The sequence below is a fragment of the Zophobas morio genome, unplaced genomic scaffold (assembly GCF_036711695.1).
Source record: "Zophobas morio isolate AGI-343-1 ecotype UQ-CSIRO unplaced genomic scaffold, CSIRO_AGI_Zmor_V1 ptg000078l, whole genome shotgun sequence".
In the NCBI taxonomy this organism is placed as follows: domain Eukaryota; kingdom Metazoa; phylum Arthropoda; class Insecta; order Coleoptera; family Tenebrionidae; genus Zophobas; species Zophobas morio.
The window spans coordinates 204303-220214 of NW_026972183.1; the positions used below are offsets into that span (position 1 = coordinate 204303).

The 15912-nt window shown below is 34.6% G+C and overlaps 1 protein-coding gene and 1 long non-coding RNA gene across 3 annotated transcripts; both read left to right on the forward strand.

Moving 5' to 3' along the window:
- Positions 1 to 901: 901 nt before the first annotated feature.
- On the forward strand, positions 902 to 3341 carry LOC135143907 (uncharacterized). Its single transcript, XR_010282940.1, has 3 exons — positions 902 to 978; positions 2931 to 3095; positions 3147 to 3341. It is a non-coding gene; the product is annotated as an uncharacterized LOC135143907 (long non-coding RNA).
- Positions 3342 to 6856: 3515 nt separating this feature from the next.
- Positions 6857 to 14005, forward strand: LOC135143905 (uncharacterized). 2 transcript variants are annotated; one of them, XM_064075814.1, is made up of 6 exons: positions 6857 to 7406; positions 7462 to 7512; positions 12855 to 12947; positions 13366 to 13452; positions 13505 to 13705; positions 13762 to 14005. In XM_064075814.1, exons 1-6 carry the CDS (start codon positions 6857 to 6859, stop codon positions 13959 to 13961), a joined length of 1182 nt encoding a protein of 393 aa, XP_063931884.1. In that variant the 3' UTR covers positions 13962 to 14005. The 2 variants fall into 2 exon arrangements, with proteins under 2 accessions (XP_063931884.1, XP_063931885.1); XM_064075815.1 differs by lacking the exon at positions 12855 to 12947.
- The last annotated feature ends 1907 nt before the right edge of the window (positions 14006 to 15912 follow it).

Sequence of the window (15912 nt, forward strand, 5' to 3'; positions counted from 1 at the left end):
GGGTTATAAAAGTTACCTAGTGTTAAGTCTTATATTCTTGATGCATTACATCCGTATCCTGATATATATAAATAGGGCTGTATTTTCATAAGTGACAGTGGTTGTGAGCTTCGATCCCGAGTAGGTAAAAAGGCAAGGACGTATTATTTCAAATTGAGTAAAATTTCAAGCAGAAAAATTTTCATGATAACGAAATGACTTTATTAATTATAAACACGTCGCTACATGTTTAAATAAAAATTAATTAAACATAAAATTATTATAACAACGCCCAGTATAATTTCATTATATATTATTATTACTTGTGCTTATAAACTTGCAAAAATAAAAATCTGCACAAATGAATATTTTTTTAACTGTTGCTGTCAGAACTATTTACAGAATTACTGTCACTTATTTCGCTGTCAGAATCGCTGCTTCCGGTATTTGTAGTGATAATAACATTTTATTGTTGTTTTTTTTAATGGATTTCTCCACCTTTTAAACGTGCAGCATACACACCTGAGGTGTTTCATAACGAGAAGGGAAAACCGCTTCGTACAATTTTAAATTTAATGTGAAATTTTAGATATATGATCCATCTAACCCTTTGAGAGTACGGAATGCCTAGCTGCTGCTGATATCCGCACAACAATAATAACAGCATGCTTGATAACGACTATTGAATATAATTTTGAACAAATCTTTATTTTTTAAATATCCAGAGATTGAAACACTCTTAAATCTGAACCCTCTCTGTGGGCCAATTTTTAAAATTACCCAGAACAGATGTGACAAGTATCCACAGAAGCCGACCACATTTACGGGGTTGTTAAAAATCATAAAATATTATTTGGTTACAAATGAAATGCACCAAGTACATATATCTTTATAAGGACAAAGTAAATATAATTTTTGTTTTTTTTTATCTTTCAGGAAACTTTGAAGCCTTAGAAGACTTGAAACAACAACTAAATAAAGAAAAAAAACTACTAATTGGTAAGAACGAAATAATTTTATTTCTCCAGCCTGAACTAGTGAAGTAATGAAATAGGGTCCATTTGACAAATGACTGCTTTTATGTTTTCTCGACGTTTCATGACCTCTGAGGCATAAAAAAGGTCCCACGTTTCCGTCTGTCTGTCGTCTTCGTCGATTTTTATTAGACTCGTCGAGCCATATTATAGGTACACGTTGAAATTATTTTTCGCATTTTTGACTTTATTTTTGAATCCACATGCTTGCCACGTAGACATAGCGTAATCGTATTAGGTATTTAATGTATAATGTGGGTGTGTAATTTTAAAAATATGCAATTTTTAGAAATAATGTGTCTTTATGTAAAAATTACTCTTTTAATTTAAGTAGGGCATGCTGATATTTCAAGCAATAGAACAAATAATGTGGAATATCTATCTAGCACACAGGCTCAAAGTGAATGTAATCATCTTGTTTTTAAATTCTTTATACTGAATTCTTGCTCTATAAATGGCTTGAAATAACATTTACACAATGGAATACCTCCATTGTTAACAGGCTTATTTTTATGAAATTTTAATATAATATGTCTACAATTTTCTATACATTACACAAGGGTAGTTTTTTTAAACAGGTTATCATCACTTTTAAACAAAAGCGATGTTTGACTGAAAACATTTCATTAGTTAATGAAAGTGGCAACACAGAATTATTTATAAAAATTAGTATAAAAAAAACACTAACAAATTTTCTTTTGAAAAGTAGTACATACTAATGTTTTGTGCTCAATTTTGCTTATTAAAAATATTTGTACCCCTAATTCTAACACTTCAACGATCTTAGTGTATAATATGTTTAATTGTGTGCGCAGTCATTTGGAATGGAGATAATCTTCGCGTTGTAAAAATTATTCTTTACTATTTCATTCTCTGTGATTCCAAATAAAATAAAGCCCTTTACCAACGGTCGAAGATTATTTTGCCACAACTTCACTCGCCCGTGAAGTACTGTCGAACAAATACGGCTTCTTCAAAATTTAATTTGCAAATTTTATTTCTTTATGATAACCGCTATAAATTAAATCAAAAATATGTGTGAACTGTTACAGTACAGGTAAAGGAGCATATTGTGCGTGTGTTTTAAGTGAGTTTGTCCATCACAAAATGTTTGTGATAACGTCATCAACGTTTTAGGAAACATACGTATATCAATTTGAATAGGTGCAATCTAATATTAATAATAACGGTGCTGTATACTCAAATTTTCGAGAACATAAAGTGAGTCGTTCTTACTGTGATCAATAAAATAAATTCCCTCATTTATAAATTTTTTTAAGCCAGCGTTTATAAGTAATTCTAAAAACTATTAATGCATTGCTAAATCACAAAAATAGAGGCATAGGATATTGCGCATTTTAGATAAGATTTATTTGACAAAATTTTGAAATGTCATCAATTTTTTGGGAGGGGGTAAATGGATAAGTTTAATATTGATTACCGATTTATATTGCTTCCGATAAACGTAATACGTTTGTAACATTTTAGATCGTACGGTTTTGCAGTTTCAAAGTTCAATTACAAAATGTTATAAGATTTTGTTTGTGGAGGAGTATGTTATTTTATAAATTTTAAAGATGACGTAATCCTATTGTTGGTGGAGATGATTAGACAAATTTTGGTTAGCGCTGTACCCTCTACATCATAAATTAACTATGTGCTAAGAATATTATGTTAAACGTGATATTTTTAACAAACATACAAAATTTGACAACAATCGGTCTAGTAGTTTCGGACATTATCTATCTCATAAAACTCTTCATAGAAGACAGACAGGCAGACGGAAACGTGGACCACTCGTACTCAGGTGTCATGAAACGTCGAGAAAAGTTCAAAGTAACAAGTCGATCAATGGAGGCAATTAATGCACTAAATAATACAATGTAAAATATGTTTGTCATTATTGTTTTATTTCAGTATCCGAACGTCTAGCAACAAAAAATTATGGAACAAACTCACGCTATTCGTGCAAGCAGAAGTTTTGCATTTTTTGCAAAACTCTCAAAACTAATTTAGCACGTCATTTTGAAATTTGTCACTCAGAAGAGGCAGAAGCAAGAAAATTCTTAAGTTTCAATAAAGGTTAGTTATCAAGTTAGTTGGAATGTGTAATTAAGTAAGTTTAAATTGCAGGTAGTCCTGAACGTTGTGAAATTATAGCAAATCTACGAAAAAGTGGCAATTATAATTACAACAAGAGCAATAAAGAGAATCCCATTCTTATCAGACGAGTGCAAAAAGGTTCACGAGACTCTTTACCATGCCCTAATTGCAAAGGGTTTTATTCACAGATAACACTATCTCGTCATTATGCCTACTGCTGCAAAGATCTGAAAGATGAAAATGCTAGTAGATCTGTTTTAAGAGCTGCTCGTGCCGTGGTTAGTAAAATTCATCCGGCGGCATGTTTGCAACTAAAAGAGAAAATTTTGCCGCCAATGAAACAGAATATAATATTGGATACTGTCAAAAAAGATATGCTGTTAATTTTGATTGGCAATTATTTAGTCCCCAAATATAGAGAACACCAGGAGTATATGATACGGAACAAATTGAGGTTTCTAGCGACATATTTTTTAACTGTGAAAAAAATTGATAATAGCATTGACGAATTTCATAAGTTGTTCTACCCTCAACATTTTGATTTGGCACTTGAAGCAGTAAAACAGATGGGAGAAATTGATAATAATTCATCAGTGTACAGTAAATCAACATCCGCATTGACCATAACACATTATCTAAAAATTTGTTGTAATATTTTGCAAAGTCATTATATTCGAGGAGGAGACGATGGAAACGAACAAGCTGTTAAAAGATTTTTTAAACTCCTGAAAACAGAAGTTCCTGGTAAAATAAATAAACCAGCCCATAGAGATCTGTGTGAAATGAAAAGAAAAAAAATGATGACGAAAAGAAGTATCATTCCAACGACAAAAAATGTTGAAAATTTTAAAATTTACATTTTAAAAAATGCAGCAAAAACTTACAAGACTCATGACTGAAGAATTTTCTTTTACACACTGGAAGACTTTAGCGGAACTCACACTGATGTATATCAGTGTTTATAATAGAAAACGAGCTGGTGAAGCCCAAAGAATACTTGTGGAGGATTTTCGAAATATACAGACTTTGCGTGATACAGTACTCCCAGAACTGCTCAACAATTTAGGTGACAATAGAATAAAGAAGTTGATTGCACATACAAATTAATGATCAGAGGAAAACTTCACAGAACGGTGGCAGTTATAATTCCCCATTATATAAAGTGTTGATATTATAGAAAACTACCCTTTTGCTAACTGTATTACCGACATAAGCTTGCGCATGTGCGCACTTGACAATGCAAGTTCAGTTGATGTACCACGTTGTTGCAATACACATTTCAATCGTTTCGTTCAGTTTTATTCACCTATAATTTCCAAACAATCAATTCCACTGGATAAAGCAAAACCTTGCTACAGGTTATGGGCCCAGGGTACTGCTGATTGTTTGGCCGCGTGTAAAAATAAGGTGAATCCGATATATCTCAGTGATAAAAACTTTTGTGTTCCGGCAACAAAATGGCAGCGTCCACGCTACCACCGATCGAAAAACTACTAGGGCGCGAAAACTTCAACTCATGGAAATTCGCAATGCAAACATATTTGGAGCATGAAGAGTTGTGGGAATGTGTTGAGGGTACGAACACTACGGCAAAACAAGTTGCAAAGGCTAAGGCCAAAATAATCCTGTCGATACACCCCATAAACTATGTCCACGTGCAAAATGCGAAGACCGCGAAAGAGGCATGGGAAAATTTAATCAAGGCCTTCGACGATAAAGGACTTACGCGAAGAGTTGGCCTGTTACGTACCTTAATCACAACTCAGTTGGAAAATTGTGATTCCGTAGAAGAATACGTTAACAAGATTATTTCAACAGGACATAAATTGACGAATATTGGTTTTGTTGTAAGTGATGAATGGCTCGGGACGTTATTACTTGCTGGATTGCCAGACCATTATCGCCCAATGATAATGGGACTAGAAAGCTCCGGTATCGCCATTACCAGTGACTCCATCAAGGTGAAACTATTACAAGAGGTCAAGGTCGATACAAGCAGTTCAAACAAAAATGGAGTAGCGTTCTTCGGAAACCACGCCGAAAAGAAGAACTATACTAAAAATGGGCCACGGTGTTTTGAATGTAATAAAATTGGTCATCTCGGGAAGAATTGTTTTAAACGAAAGGCTCGCCTGCAGAGAGAAAATGGCAAATCTTCCAACACGAAGGAAGCGAAATCCTTCTTAACAGTCTTGTCAACGGGAAACGATCATGTTGAAAAAAATGAATGGTATATCGACTCCGGCGCATCGGTCCATCTAACAAACGACAAAACATGGCTGACATCCGCAAGCAAACCTCCTTCATCCACGCAGGAAATTATAGTAGCCAATAAAAATCGTCTAAATGTCGATGCAGTGGGGGAGGTAAATTTGGACGTTTGTACAGGTGGTACACCTGACAAAATAAACGTAAAAGAGGTTATGTTTGTGCCAGATTTGACAACTAACTTGCTGTCTGTAAGCAAAATAACCAATAAGGGGCACAAGGTCTACTTTGAGAGCAGTAAATGCAGTATATACGACAAAAGCAACGCCCTCATCGCCAGTGCCACACTGAAGAATGGCATGTACAAACTGGATCGACCGAAAAATAAGGTGCACGGTGCTAACTCAGTATCGGTTGCTGACAATATACATCTATGGCATAGCAGACTAGGCCATCCGTCAACGGACAGCATGAACCGAATAAAAAACGGGGTCGTTACGGGAACGAATTTCAAAAATTCGCTGAGTGAACCTTGCGAGGTATGTGTGCAGGGCAAACAACACCGTCTACCATTTAAGCCACATGTCAAGAACTCAAGCCGACCCTTGGAACTAATCCATTCAGACCTATGTGGTCCTATGGAGGAAAATTCATTGGGAGGATCAAAATACTTTCTCACTTTTGTGGACGACTTCACCCACAAAGTATTTGTTTACTTCCTAAGAAACAAATCAGAAGTACACGATGTTTTCCAAGAATTCAAGAATATGGTAGAAAATCAGACGGGAAATAGAATCAAGACTCTGAGGACTGACAATGGAACTGAATATGTCAACAACAGGTTGCTCAAGCTGCTGAAATTGTCTGGTATTTGTCACCAAACAACGATTCCACATACGCCCGAACAAAATGGAGTTGCAGAGCGGATGAACCGCACCATCATAGAAAAAACGCGTTGCTTATTAATTGGTGCCAATTTGAAGAAAAGGTTTTGGGCAGAAGCCGTAAATACAGCTGTCCACTTGATCAACAGAGCACCGACAAGAACATTGAAAGATGTCACACCAAATGAAGCTTACACAGGTAAGAAACCTGATCTATCCTATTTAAAAGTGTTTGGTTGTAGGGCATTTGTTCACGTGCCTAAACAACAACGCAGAAAATTGGACCCGAAGTCAGAAGAATGCATTCATGTGGGCTATGCAAATGGTTCGAAAGGCTACCGGCTCTATCACATAAGAAAACAGAAAATTGTGGAGGCTAGAGATGTTGTATTTTTTGAAAAAGAACTTCCAAAGGCCATACAAGTTCAACACATTGCTTCGAAGGAAATGACAGCTGATGTGATGACCAAAGCATTACCTCTGGAACTGCATGAAAAGCACCTGAAGGAAATGGGACTCAAGAAGCGTTAATTTTACTTTATTTAAATTTAAAATTATTTTTGTTGATAGTTGTAGTTTTCTAGTGGGAGTGTTGATATTATAGAAAACTACCCTTTTGCTAACTGTATTACCGACATAAGCTTGCGCATGTGCGCACTTGACAATGCAAGTTCAGTTGATGTACCACGTTGTTGCAATACACATTTCAATCGTTTCGTTCAGTTTTATTCACCTATAATTTCCAAACAATCAATTCCACTGGATAAAGCAAAACCTTGCTACATAAAGAAATATTTAACATTTATTAATGACTATAGAAGTCAGGCTGGAGTATCGGACGATAACCCTTATATCTTTGGCTTGCCGGGGAAAATGGTAGGACAGCGATACAGAACTTTAGAAACGTGTCGAATAATTAGAAAGTATACAGCAATGGCAAAATTACAAAATCCATGTTCTATAAGAACAACCCTTCTACGAAAACAGTTTGCAACAAAGACCTCAACAATGAACCTTCAGGATTATCAAAAAGAAACCGTCGTTAATTTTATGGGTCATCAACGAAATATACACGACGAGTATTACAGGCAGCAGATAGTTGTAGGTGATTTAATGATAAAGAAAATCTTAGATCAAGAAAGCCAAATGACCATGGACGAAATTTGTGAAAGAAATGAAGACAAAACTATTGATCCAGGTATTTTTGGAAAAGAAATAGGCATTTTGTTATAACACTTATCTTTTTTTTTTAGATATAGAACGACCTCTTGTCACAAATTGTTCTGTTAGGACTTGCACTGAAGGTAATCACTTAATACTAAATTCACAAAATATTGCTAAGTTTTTTAATAAAGAACTTAGGAGAGAACTTTTTAATTCCTGAGCATACGCTGGGGTTCATTCTGATGGCTGATTTTATTTTCTCGATGTTTTATTTTTGTTCAAGACGAAAAAGTTTCTGGCTCGTTTCTGGCTGTCTATCAGCGACTTTATTAGGTAAGTGATCTCCAAAACTACCAGAAAGATTGTTGTGTAGATGATATTTTAGCAACCAAACTTTATTCTTTTATTCCCACCAACAATTTGAAGACATTCACATTTTTGGGAAAAAATCACTATTGTGTAACAATATAACTTTAAAGCTGCAATTCCTAATACTTCTGAAATCTTGCAAAGATTGTAAAATTATCATAGCCAAGATAAGTTGTTAATCAAAATGTATCTGCTTATCCCCTTTCAAAGAATTGATGACGTACTTTCATAATTTTGACAAATAAATCCTATCTCAAACATGCAAAATATTATGAATCTATACTTTCACAGGCTCTTGTAAAAATTATGAATGCCTTGGTAAACTACTTACAAGTGTAATAGTGATATCTGACAAGAACGCACGTGTTATATGTGCTGTCTGCGATTCGGCCGAAGACGACACTAAGGCCTTAATTACGTGCTCTGTGTGTACCAAAAGCTCCACCCCCGCTGCGTTAATGTGAATCTACGAGGTTTCCATAAGAAGAAGAACTGGATATGTAACACCGCTGTTTGCCGTGAAACCTCCGAAGATTCCGAGGATATGGAATTCAAAAGTGACATTTTCCTGGACGCAGATGACAAAGTACTAGATTATAAACTTTTCCATTACATTTTGAAACAGAAAGATGAGTTAATCCTCGAATTAAGAGGTGTTATCAAATTAATGAAGAGTCACATTGACCTACTACACTATAAAAACCCTGAAAACACAGACAAGAAGGTCGGTAAGAAACCTGATAACGATATCGCCAACAGCGCTGAAGGCGAACCATCAAGAGAGACAGCAGCTATGGTCGACACGATTGAACACATAAAAACGAGAAGCGACACTACAATCAAAACAAACTCGAAATTGCCAAAATCGACCTTAAACAACACAAAAAAGGACGCTAAACATCATCAGACCCAAGATACGTGAACGACTTCCCGGAAATGATCTGTGAACTACTTGAAAACAAACACGAAGAAAACCACGCCAGATTCAAAGTAACCATTAATTTTGAAAACCTCGAAAAAATTAACAAACCGGAATATTGGCCAAGCGGAGTTTTAATATCAAGATATTTTCACCCAAGGAAGCCACCGCAGCACCACAAATGACCTCGATAACAAGTGAGAGGAAACGTAGCAAATTGTCCCAGGAACGTTTAACAACTGACAATTGGTTGAATATTTTCTACATTAACATTCAGTCATTGAGATGTTAAATTAACGCAATAGAATTATTTTTTCTAGACAACCCTTTTGACATTATCTGTTTTAGCGAACACTGGCTGAAGATGGAGCAAATGGAGATTCTAACAATACTCAAATATAAGGTCGCTGGTAGTTTTTGCCGTAGCAACGGATATGGAGGATGCGCGATATTGGTAAATACTAGCATAAGATACTCGGTTGTAAATTTAACATCGGTTTGTAAAGAAAGAGTTTTGGAAGCAGCCGGAATATACTTAGTCGGCAAGGGGGTTTATATCATTACCATTTACCGACCGACAAAATGTAATTTTGAAGAATTTTTATACTTATTTAACAACCTTCTTTTAAAGTTGGGCGATAAGGACGCAATAATAATAGGCGATTTTAATATTACGTTTAATTCACCAGATCATAAGGTAATGACTTTCCTAGATCTTATTCACAGTTACCAAATGAGAGTTCTAGTTAAGGAAAACACGAGAAAGCTAAACTGCATTGACAACATTATAACTAATATAAATACACCATACAGAACTAAAATTATTGAGACTAGACTATCAGATCATGATGCCATCAGTATCGACGTGAGCGTTCCAAAGTCCGAAACAAATTGTGGGAGTAAAATATCGTGCAGACCTTTTACAAAACACGGATTATATATGTTCTATAACTATGTATCTGAAATTAACTGGTTCTTTGTTGAGGATGTCAGCCTCAGTCTAGAACAAAAATGGCTACAATTTGTAACTTCACTATCAAATGCAGCAAAAAAATCATTCCCACTAAAGACTTTCAAAAAGGAGAAGTCTGCTAGTACCGCATTCCTAAAAAAAAACACAGAAGTATTACAGTTAAAGGAGTATGTAGAATTATTTCATAGTTTAAAATCACATTTCCCGGGGAATGAATATTTTAAAATTGCATGCAAAGAGTACAAGAAACTTCTTAATGACAAAGTCAGAGACTTTAATACATAGACTGGCTGTGTCAGGAAAAACGTGAAGTTCTTCGACCGCCATATTGCTTATAACCGTAAGTGCGCGAAATTTGAATTTTCCGGTCACAAAATGCAATTTAAAATGTTAAATAAAAAAGACAACAAATTGTAATTATTTATTTAGCATAATAATATCTATTATGTATATGTAAATTCCTTTAAAAATATTAATGTCCTTGAAACAAAATTAATTTCGTGAATTTTTGTCTTAAAGAGATAGCTTTTTCACGCTCAGTACTTAAGCGGCACTCATAACCTATTCCGAGAGTCAAATAATTTCTCAAAATTAATTTAAGCAATAAATTAAAATAAGAATTATTTACGTCCAACTAATCCATACTAAACAAATGTTCATTATGTAGAAAAAAAATGTATGGTCCTACTTTGCAAAGTTAAGGCAAACATTTTAGTTACCAAATCATTTTTAATGGCCATATTTACAAACAATCTCGTAAGTCCCGACACACAACCACTTTTATTTCGAGGTCTAGAAACGTTCTGTGCTAGAGACTACTGAATTTGACATAAAAGTTATAGCAATGGCGTCCATACTACCATGCGCCGTGGCTTCACCAAAATGCATTAGAAATGTTACTAACAGCCAGTCTATGTATTTAAAGTCTCTGGACAAAGTAAACTACCTCAAAAAGAAAAATATAGAACACGTACTCAAAAGCTCGCCCAACTTACCTGGGGACGCGTGGAAAATAAGTAATACCAGCAGAAATAGTAATAAAAATAATAATTGTTCTGAGGTACTCAATGCGGAGGATTTTAATAGCCACTTTGTTAATGTTGTTCATGACTTAAAAGTAAAAATGGCGAATGACCCGGAAATTCTCGCGGACCTAGCTGACACACAAACAAATAAACATTGCCCTACAAAGTTCACTTTTAAAGAAATAAGTTTTAATGAACTTAGAGATGCAGTAACTAAAATAAAAAACAAAAATAGTAGGGACTTGGATGAACTTGACATTATCATGGTTAAATATATAATAAACTTAATAATTTCGCCGTTGACAAAACTAATAAATCTGAGTATAAAGCATGCATTTTTTCCACAATGTTTAAAATATTCCAAACTACTCCCAGTTCATAAAAAAAAACAGTGGGTACAGCTACAGTAATTATCGCCCAATTTCAATAATCCTAACATTATCAAAAATTGTAGAAAAACTTTTACACAAACAACTAACGGAATTTGCCTATAGCAAGGATTTGTTATGTTCTTCACAATTTGGGTTTAGGGCTAAGAGATCGACAACTTTGGCGATTCAGGAATTGATAACGTATATATCTGAAGGATTTGAAGAAAAAATGTATATTGGGGTCGCGTTTTGGGATTTGTCTAGGGCATTCGATTATGTGGACCATAATTTACTGCTCAGCAAATTAATAGAAATTGGAATTACGGATCAATCTCTCACACTACTAGAAAGTTATCTATTAGATCGTTATCAAGTCACAGTATATAATTCCGCCACATCTACTCCTTGCAAGATCGCGTACGGCGTGCCTCAAGGCTCCATTTTGGGACCCTTACTTTTCCTAATATACGTAAATAATTTACCGGCAGATGTAGATGTTAAAATGATCCTATACGCGGATGATACAACTCTGCTATTAAAAGATGACGAACCAAATAAACTAGTAGACAGGCTTAACTCAGCACAAACAAAGGTGGCGGATTGGTTTCTGAAAAACGGTCTCTTCTTAAACAAAGACAAAACGGCCTCAATGATCTTCTCAACAAAAACAATAACTTCAGAGAATCTTGAAAATATAAAATTCCTTGGAGTAATAGTGGATTCAAAGTTATCCTGGGACGCTCACGTTGATGCTGTTTGCCGTAAGCTCAATAAAACAATATATTTACTACGCAAGATCGGCAGACAAGTCCCAATAACTATTACTAAATTAGTTTACTATAGCCTTTTCGAAAGTCACTATGCTTATGCCATCCTAGCATGGGGACACACAGCGCATCTTTGTAGAATATTTAAGTTACAAAGAAAAGCGGTCAGAATAATACTGAACTTGAACTATCAAGCGGATGTGAGACATTTTTTTCCTGAACTAAACATACTCACGGTACCGGCATCATATGTCTACCAGTGTCTAATACATACAAAAAAATGTTTAGACAACTATACAAAAATTAGTGATAGACATCTATATAACACTCGGAGTGGTAATGGTATATACCTCATTATCTCAGAATATATAAAAGCCGTAATTCAATTAATTACTACGGCCCTAAATACTTTAACAGCTTACCTTGCAATATCGCAGCACTTCCGGAGCCACAGTTTAGGAACACTGTGAGACAAAAATTGTTAGAATCTCCACTTTACGACCTAAATATGAGATCTATAAGCCAGGTTTTTAATTAATTCTACTGATGTACAATATACTAAGGTGTAATTGTTTTGTATACGATATATGTGTATTTATGTTCTTTTATTTTGACCTTACTTAATGTCTGTGTACATTTTTAAAGTATAATAAATATTATTTTATTATTATTATTAATATTATTACAAGTATAGACTCAATATTTCGACGTTCGCAAGATTTTAGAGAATTTGGTTACAAACAATTTTGTGTTTTTTTTTTTCTAAAAATTTGGGTTTCTAAGGTTAAAAAACAATGCGGATCCAGAAAGTATACATTTAGGAGTATGTTACTTTATAAAATTTGAATAACACCTACTATACACAGTTTTAAGGGTGACCTCATCACATTGTTGGTGGCGATAATTAGATTGGTTGGCATTCCAGCATGTTTCGGAGATCATCTGTTATAATAAAAGTCGATACAGTCATGAAACGTTGAGAACACATTAAAGTAGCCATTCGCCCCATGACATGAATGATTGCGATGATTGACAAATTTTAAATTATATATTTTTAGTTGGGAATTTAACTCCTCCGCCAAGTACCAGTCAGGAACCAGTTTTTACGACTCCAAAAAGTAAAATAAAAGTTGTTAGAAAATTTAATTATTGTAAGTATTAGTTTCATACTAAATTGAAAAGTCTTTTCTGCAGACACTTAACGAATATTGGCACCAGAAAGCGTTATGTAACAATTTTTATAACATTATAAACTTTATAATTTAACGTTTCATACGAATATATGTATTTAAACCTTTTAAAAACATTATGATGGTTCAGAAAATATTAAACAATTGATTTTACCAGGATTTTAGTTATTCCGTAAAAGGACATTGACAACATATATTCCGTAATAAATCCGATTCACTTGTAGAAATTAACTTTTAAAATTTTAGTTTCTGTATTCCTAACAGATTGCAATAATTATTCACGTAATTTTTTAAGAAAAAAATTTGTTAAATCATAGTTCCGCTAGTTTAGGCTAATAAGACTAATAAGCTGCCTATATTTTGAATCTTAACATTTTAGCTCCATCATCCGAACCATACAGCGGTGGAAGTAGTGATGAGTGGGACCCCGGAAATGTTTCCCACATTCAAAAAACCCTTGGTCCAAGTAAGTATACAGTAATACTTATATCCTAAAAATCAGAAACTTTAATTTCTAGTGACTACAAAACGCCGTGTGTGGTTGACACCAAAAAAGTCGACAGCAAAAGTTCTGTTTAAAAACTGCATAGAAAAATTAACAGTACCTAGTCTGGCAGAATGTTCAGAAGCTATTGCTCACTCAAAAACTCTGCAAACCCGAACGGCGCAGCAAGTAAGGCAGTGGGTGCAACACTATATTAAAACCAATTACTTGAAATGTAGGTCTAATGATTTTATTTATTAAAACATTTCAAATCTGAGGAAAAAATTCTAGGTGATACTGCAAAAATTCGACGTCCCTGGAGTACACCAGAAAAGCAGCTTGTTCGTAAAGCTTTTGGCACCTACATTGCGGAAAAATTGTATCCATCAGGATTTGAAATAAGCGAATTAATTAAAAAACATCCCATCCTCAGAAGGCGCTCCACAGCTTCTATAAAAAGTTTTCTGCAACATGAAAGATCAAAAATGTAATCATTGTGTTTGCTTTTATATGTACCCGTAATAAATAATTATAAATAAAGATAATAACCTAATTCAAATTCTGTTTTATGTTTTATTAGAAATAAAGTGAAAATAATGTCTTTAATTTGAAACTAAATTTTCTTAAAGTGCTATATTAGAATGCTGTACCACGAAGTACATACATAAATGAATTTAATCCCATTTCCCCCTAAGTTAGGCACCCAGTAAAACACGATCATAGCGAATTTCCGGTGCATACAGTTTGGCTTCACGTAAGAGTGCACATAATACTTGAGGTCAAACTGTTTGTTAGACATACATATATGTATGCACGGTATGTTGTTACCTCCGAAGTATATACTAATAGTACGTTGTCACCTCATCTACAACGTTCTGACCTCCGGTTTCGGAGGTAGAAACGTTTTGCCTTGTAAATAATTTATTAATCATCCAGGGGGCGCTAGGAGCTTGATTTTCAATTTTCGTCTGGAGGTCATAACGTGCATCCCATAGTCGCAACTTTTTATTTTAGTTTAGCTGTAGACCGTTGGCGCTGGCGTCGCTTACCTTTATACACTGCTAGTATGTTGTTACCTCCGGCATATAAACTGTACGTTCTGACCTCTGAAACTTGGCAACGTCGCCGTCATACATATATCCAACGCATGGTAGAAGGAAACATGGTATACGCATACGTATCGACTGTTACGTCCAATGGCATCAAATTAGCGGCAAATTTAAAATACATTAATTTGCAATCACCCCGAAGTCTAGACAACGTGTTGGAAAACTGTAGCCGGCAGTTTCGATCTTGTTTGATATCATCAGTACAGCACATTCCATCGAGTTGTCTAGCATTCATTGTGCTTAAGATTTTAAACTTGCTAATTTCACACCACTTTTTTTGTTAATCTTTATGCTCCTTGCCTAATAATTGGAGTTTTCACTCTGTTGAGGCATTGTATCAGTAATAATAAGATTAGCAACCAGCTAAACAGCTTTAAATTGAAAATTTTATTTGTGATTATACAGTTATTGCAGTCGTATGTAATATGGGATCGCAAAATTTAGGTTTTTGTGTAACCACTAACCAACATTAGTGTAGAGTGCACATGTTTCTCCAAAATGTTGACCAGTACCAATTTACTGTTACTTTATTTGTCGAAATTACTGTTGGTTCTGAAAAGAGCCGATTTGATGCTAGTTTATAGTAACAACACAAGATTTTCGAGATCTGGCCCTCCATTCTGGACACAGTCCGAGCCCTTCTTTTTTCTTCTTCTTTTTTTATGTAGGACATTCCAAGCTCGATTTCCTCAATTAGCCCTGATTATTGTATTTAAAATTTCGGTATCCTCGAATTCTTTGACTTACGTCATTAGTTGTTTATAAAAGTCCTATGTGTTAAACCTGTGTTTCATTAAACATTCTATCACAAATGGTGTTTGAATCGTCTCAAAATCGTCTTCAAATTCGAATTTAAGTTACTACTATTGCTAAAAGCAACGTTTTGTGATGACGTCATCAACATTTTTGCAAATACACGTATATCAACTTGGATTGATGCAGTATAATACTAAAAATAACAGTATTGTATTCCCAAAATTTTCTGGGAAAATGGAGTGAGGCGTTCCTAATTTAATCAACAAAATAAATTGACCCATTCATTAATTTTTTGAGTCCCCTGCTTTAGAAAATCTAAAAAATGTGAGTGCAATGATGGATTACAAATAAGAACACATTTGCACATTTTGGGTGGTATATATTCTACAAAAGGGAGCAGTACGGCTCAGATAGACCCTAGCGCGGCACAGCGATAAGCATCAAATCGGCTCTTTTCAGAACCAACAGTAATTTCGACAAATAAAGTAACAGTAAATTGGTACTGGTCAACATTTTGGAGAAACATGTGCACTCTACACTAATGTTGGTTAGTGGTTACACAAAAACCTAAATTTTG

What these genes read in the sequence shown, in the direction of transcription:
- LOC135143905 (XM_064075814.1), top strand. Translation starts at nt 6,857, where the DNA reads ATGTGCGCACTTGACAATGCAAGTTCAGTTGATGTACCACGTTGTTGC. An exon ending in TGTTAGAAAATTTAATTATT is followed by an intron (nt 12,948 to 13,365) that starts GTAAGTATTAGT and finishes TTAACATTTTAG; the next exon opens with CTCCATCATCCGAACCATAC. An exon ending in TCAAAAAACCCTTGGTCCAA is followed by an intron (nt 13,453 to 13,504) that starts GTAAGTATACAG and finishes TTTAATTTCTAG; the next exon opens with TGACTACAAAACGCCGTGTG.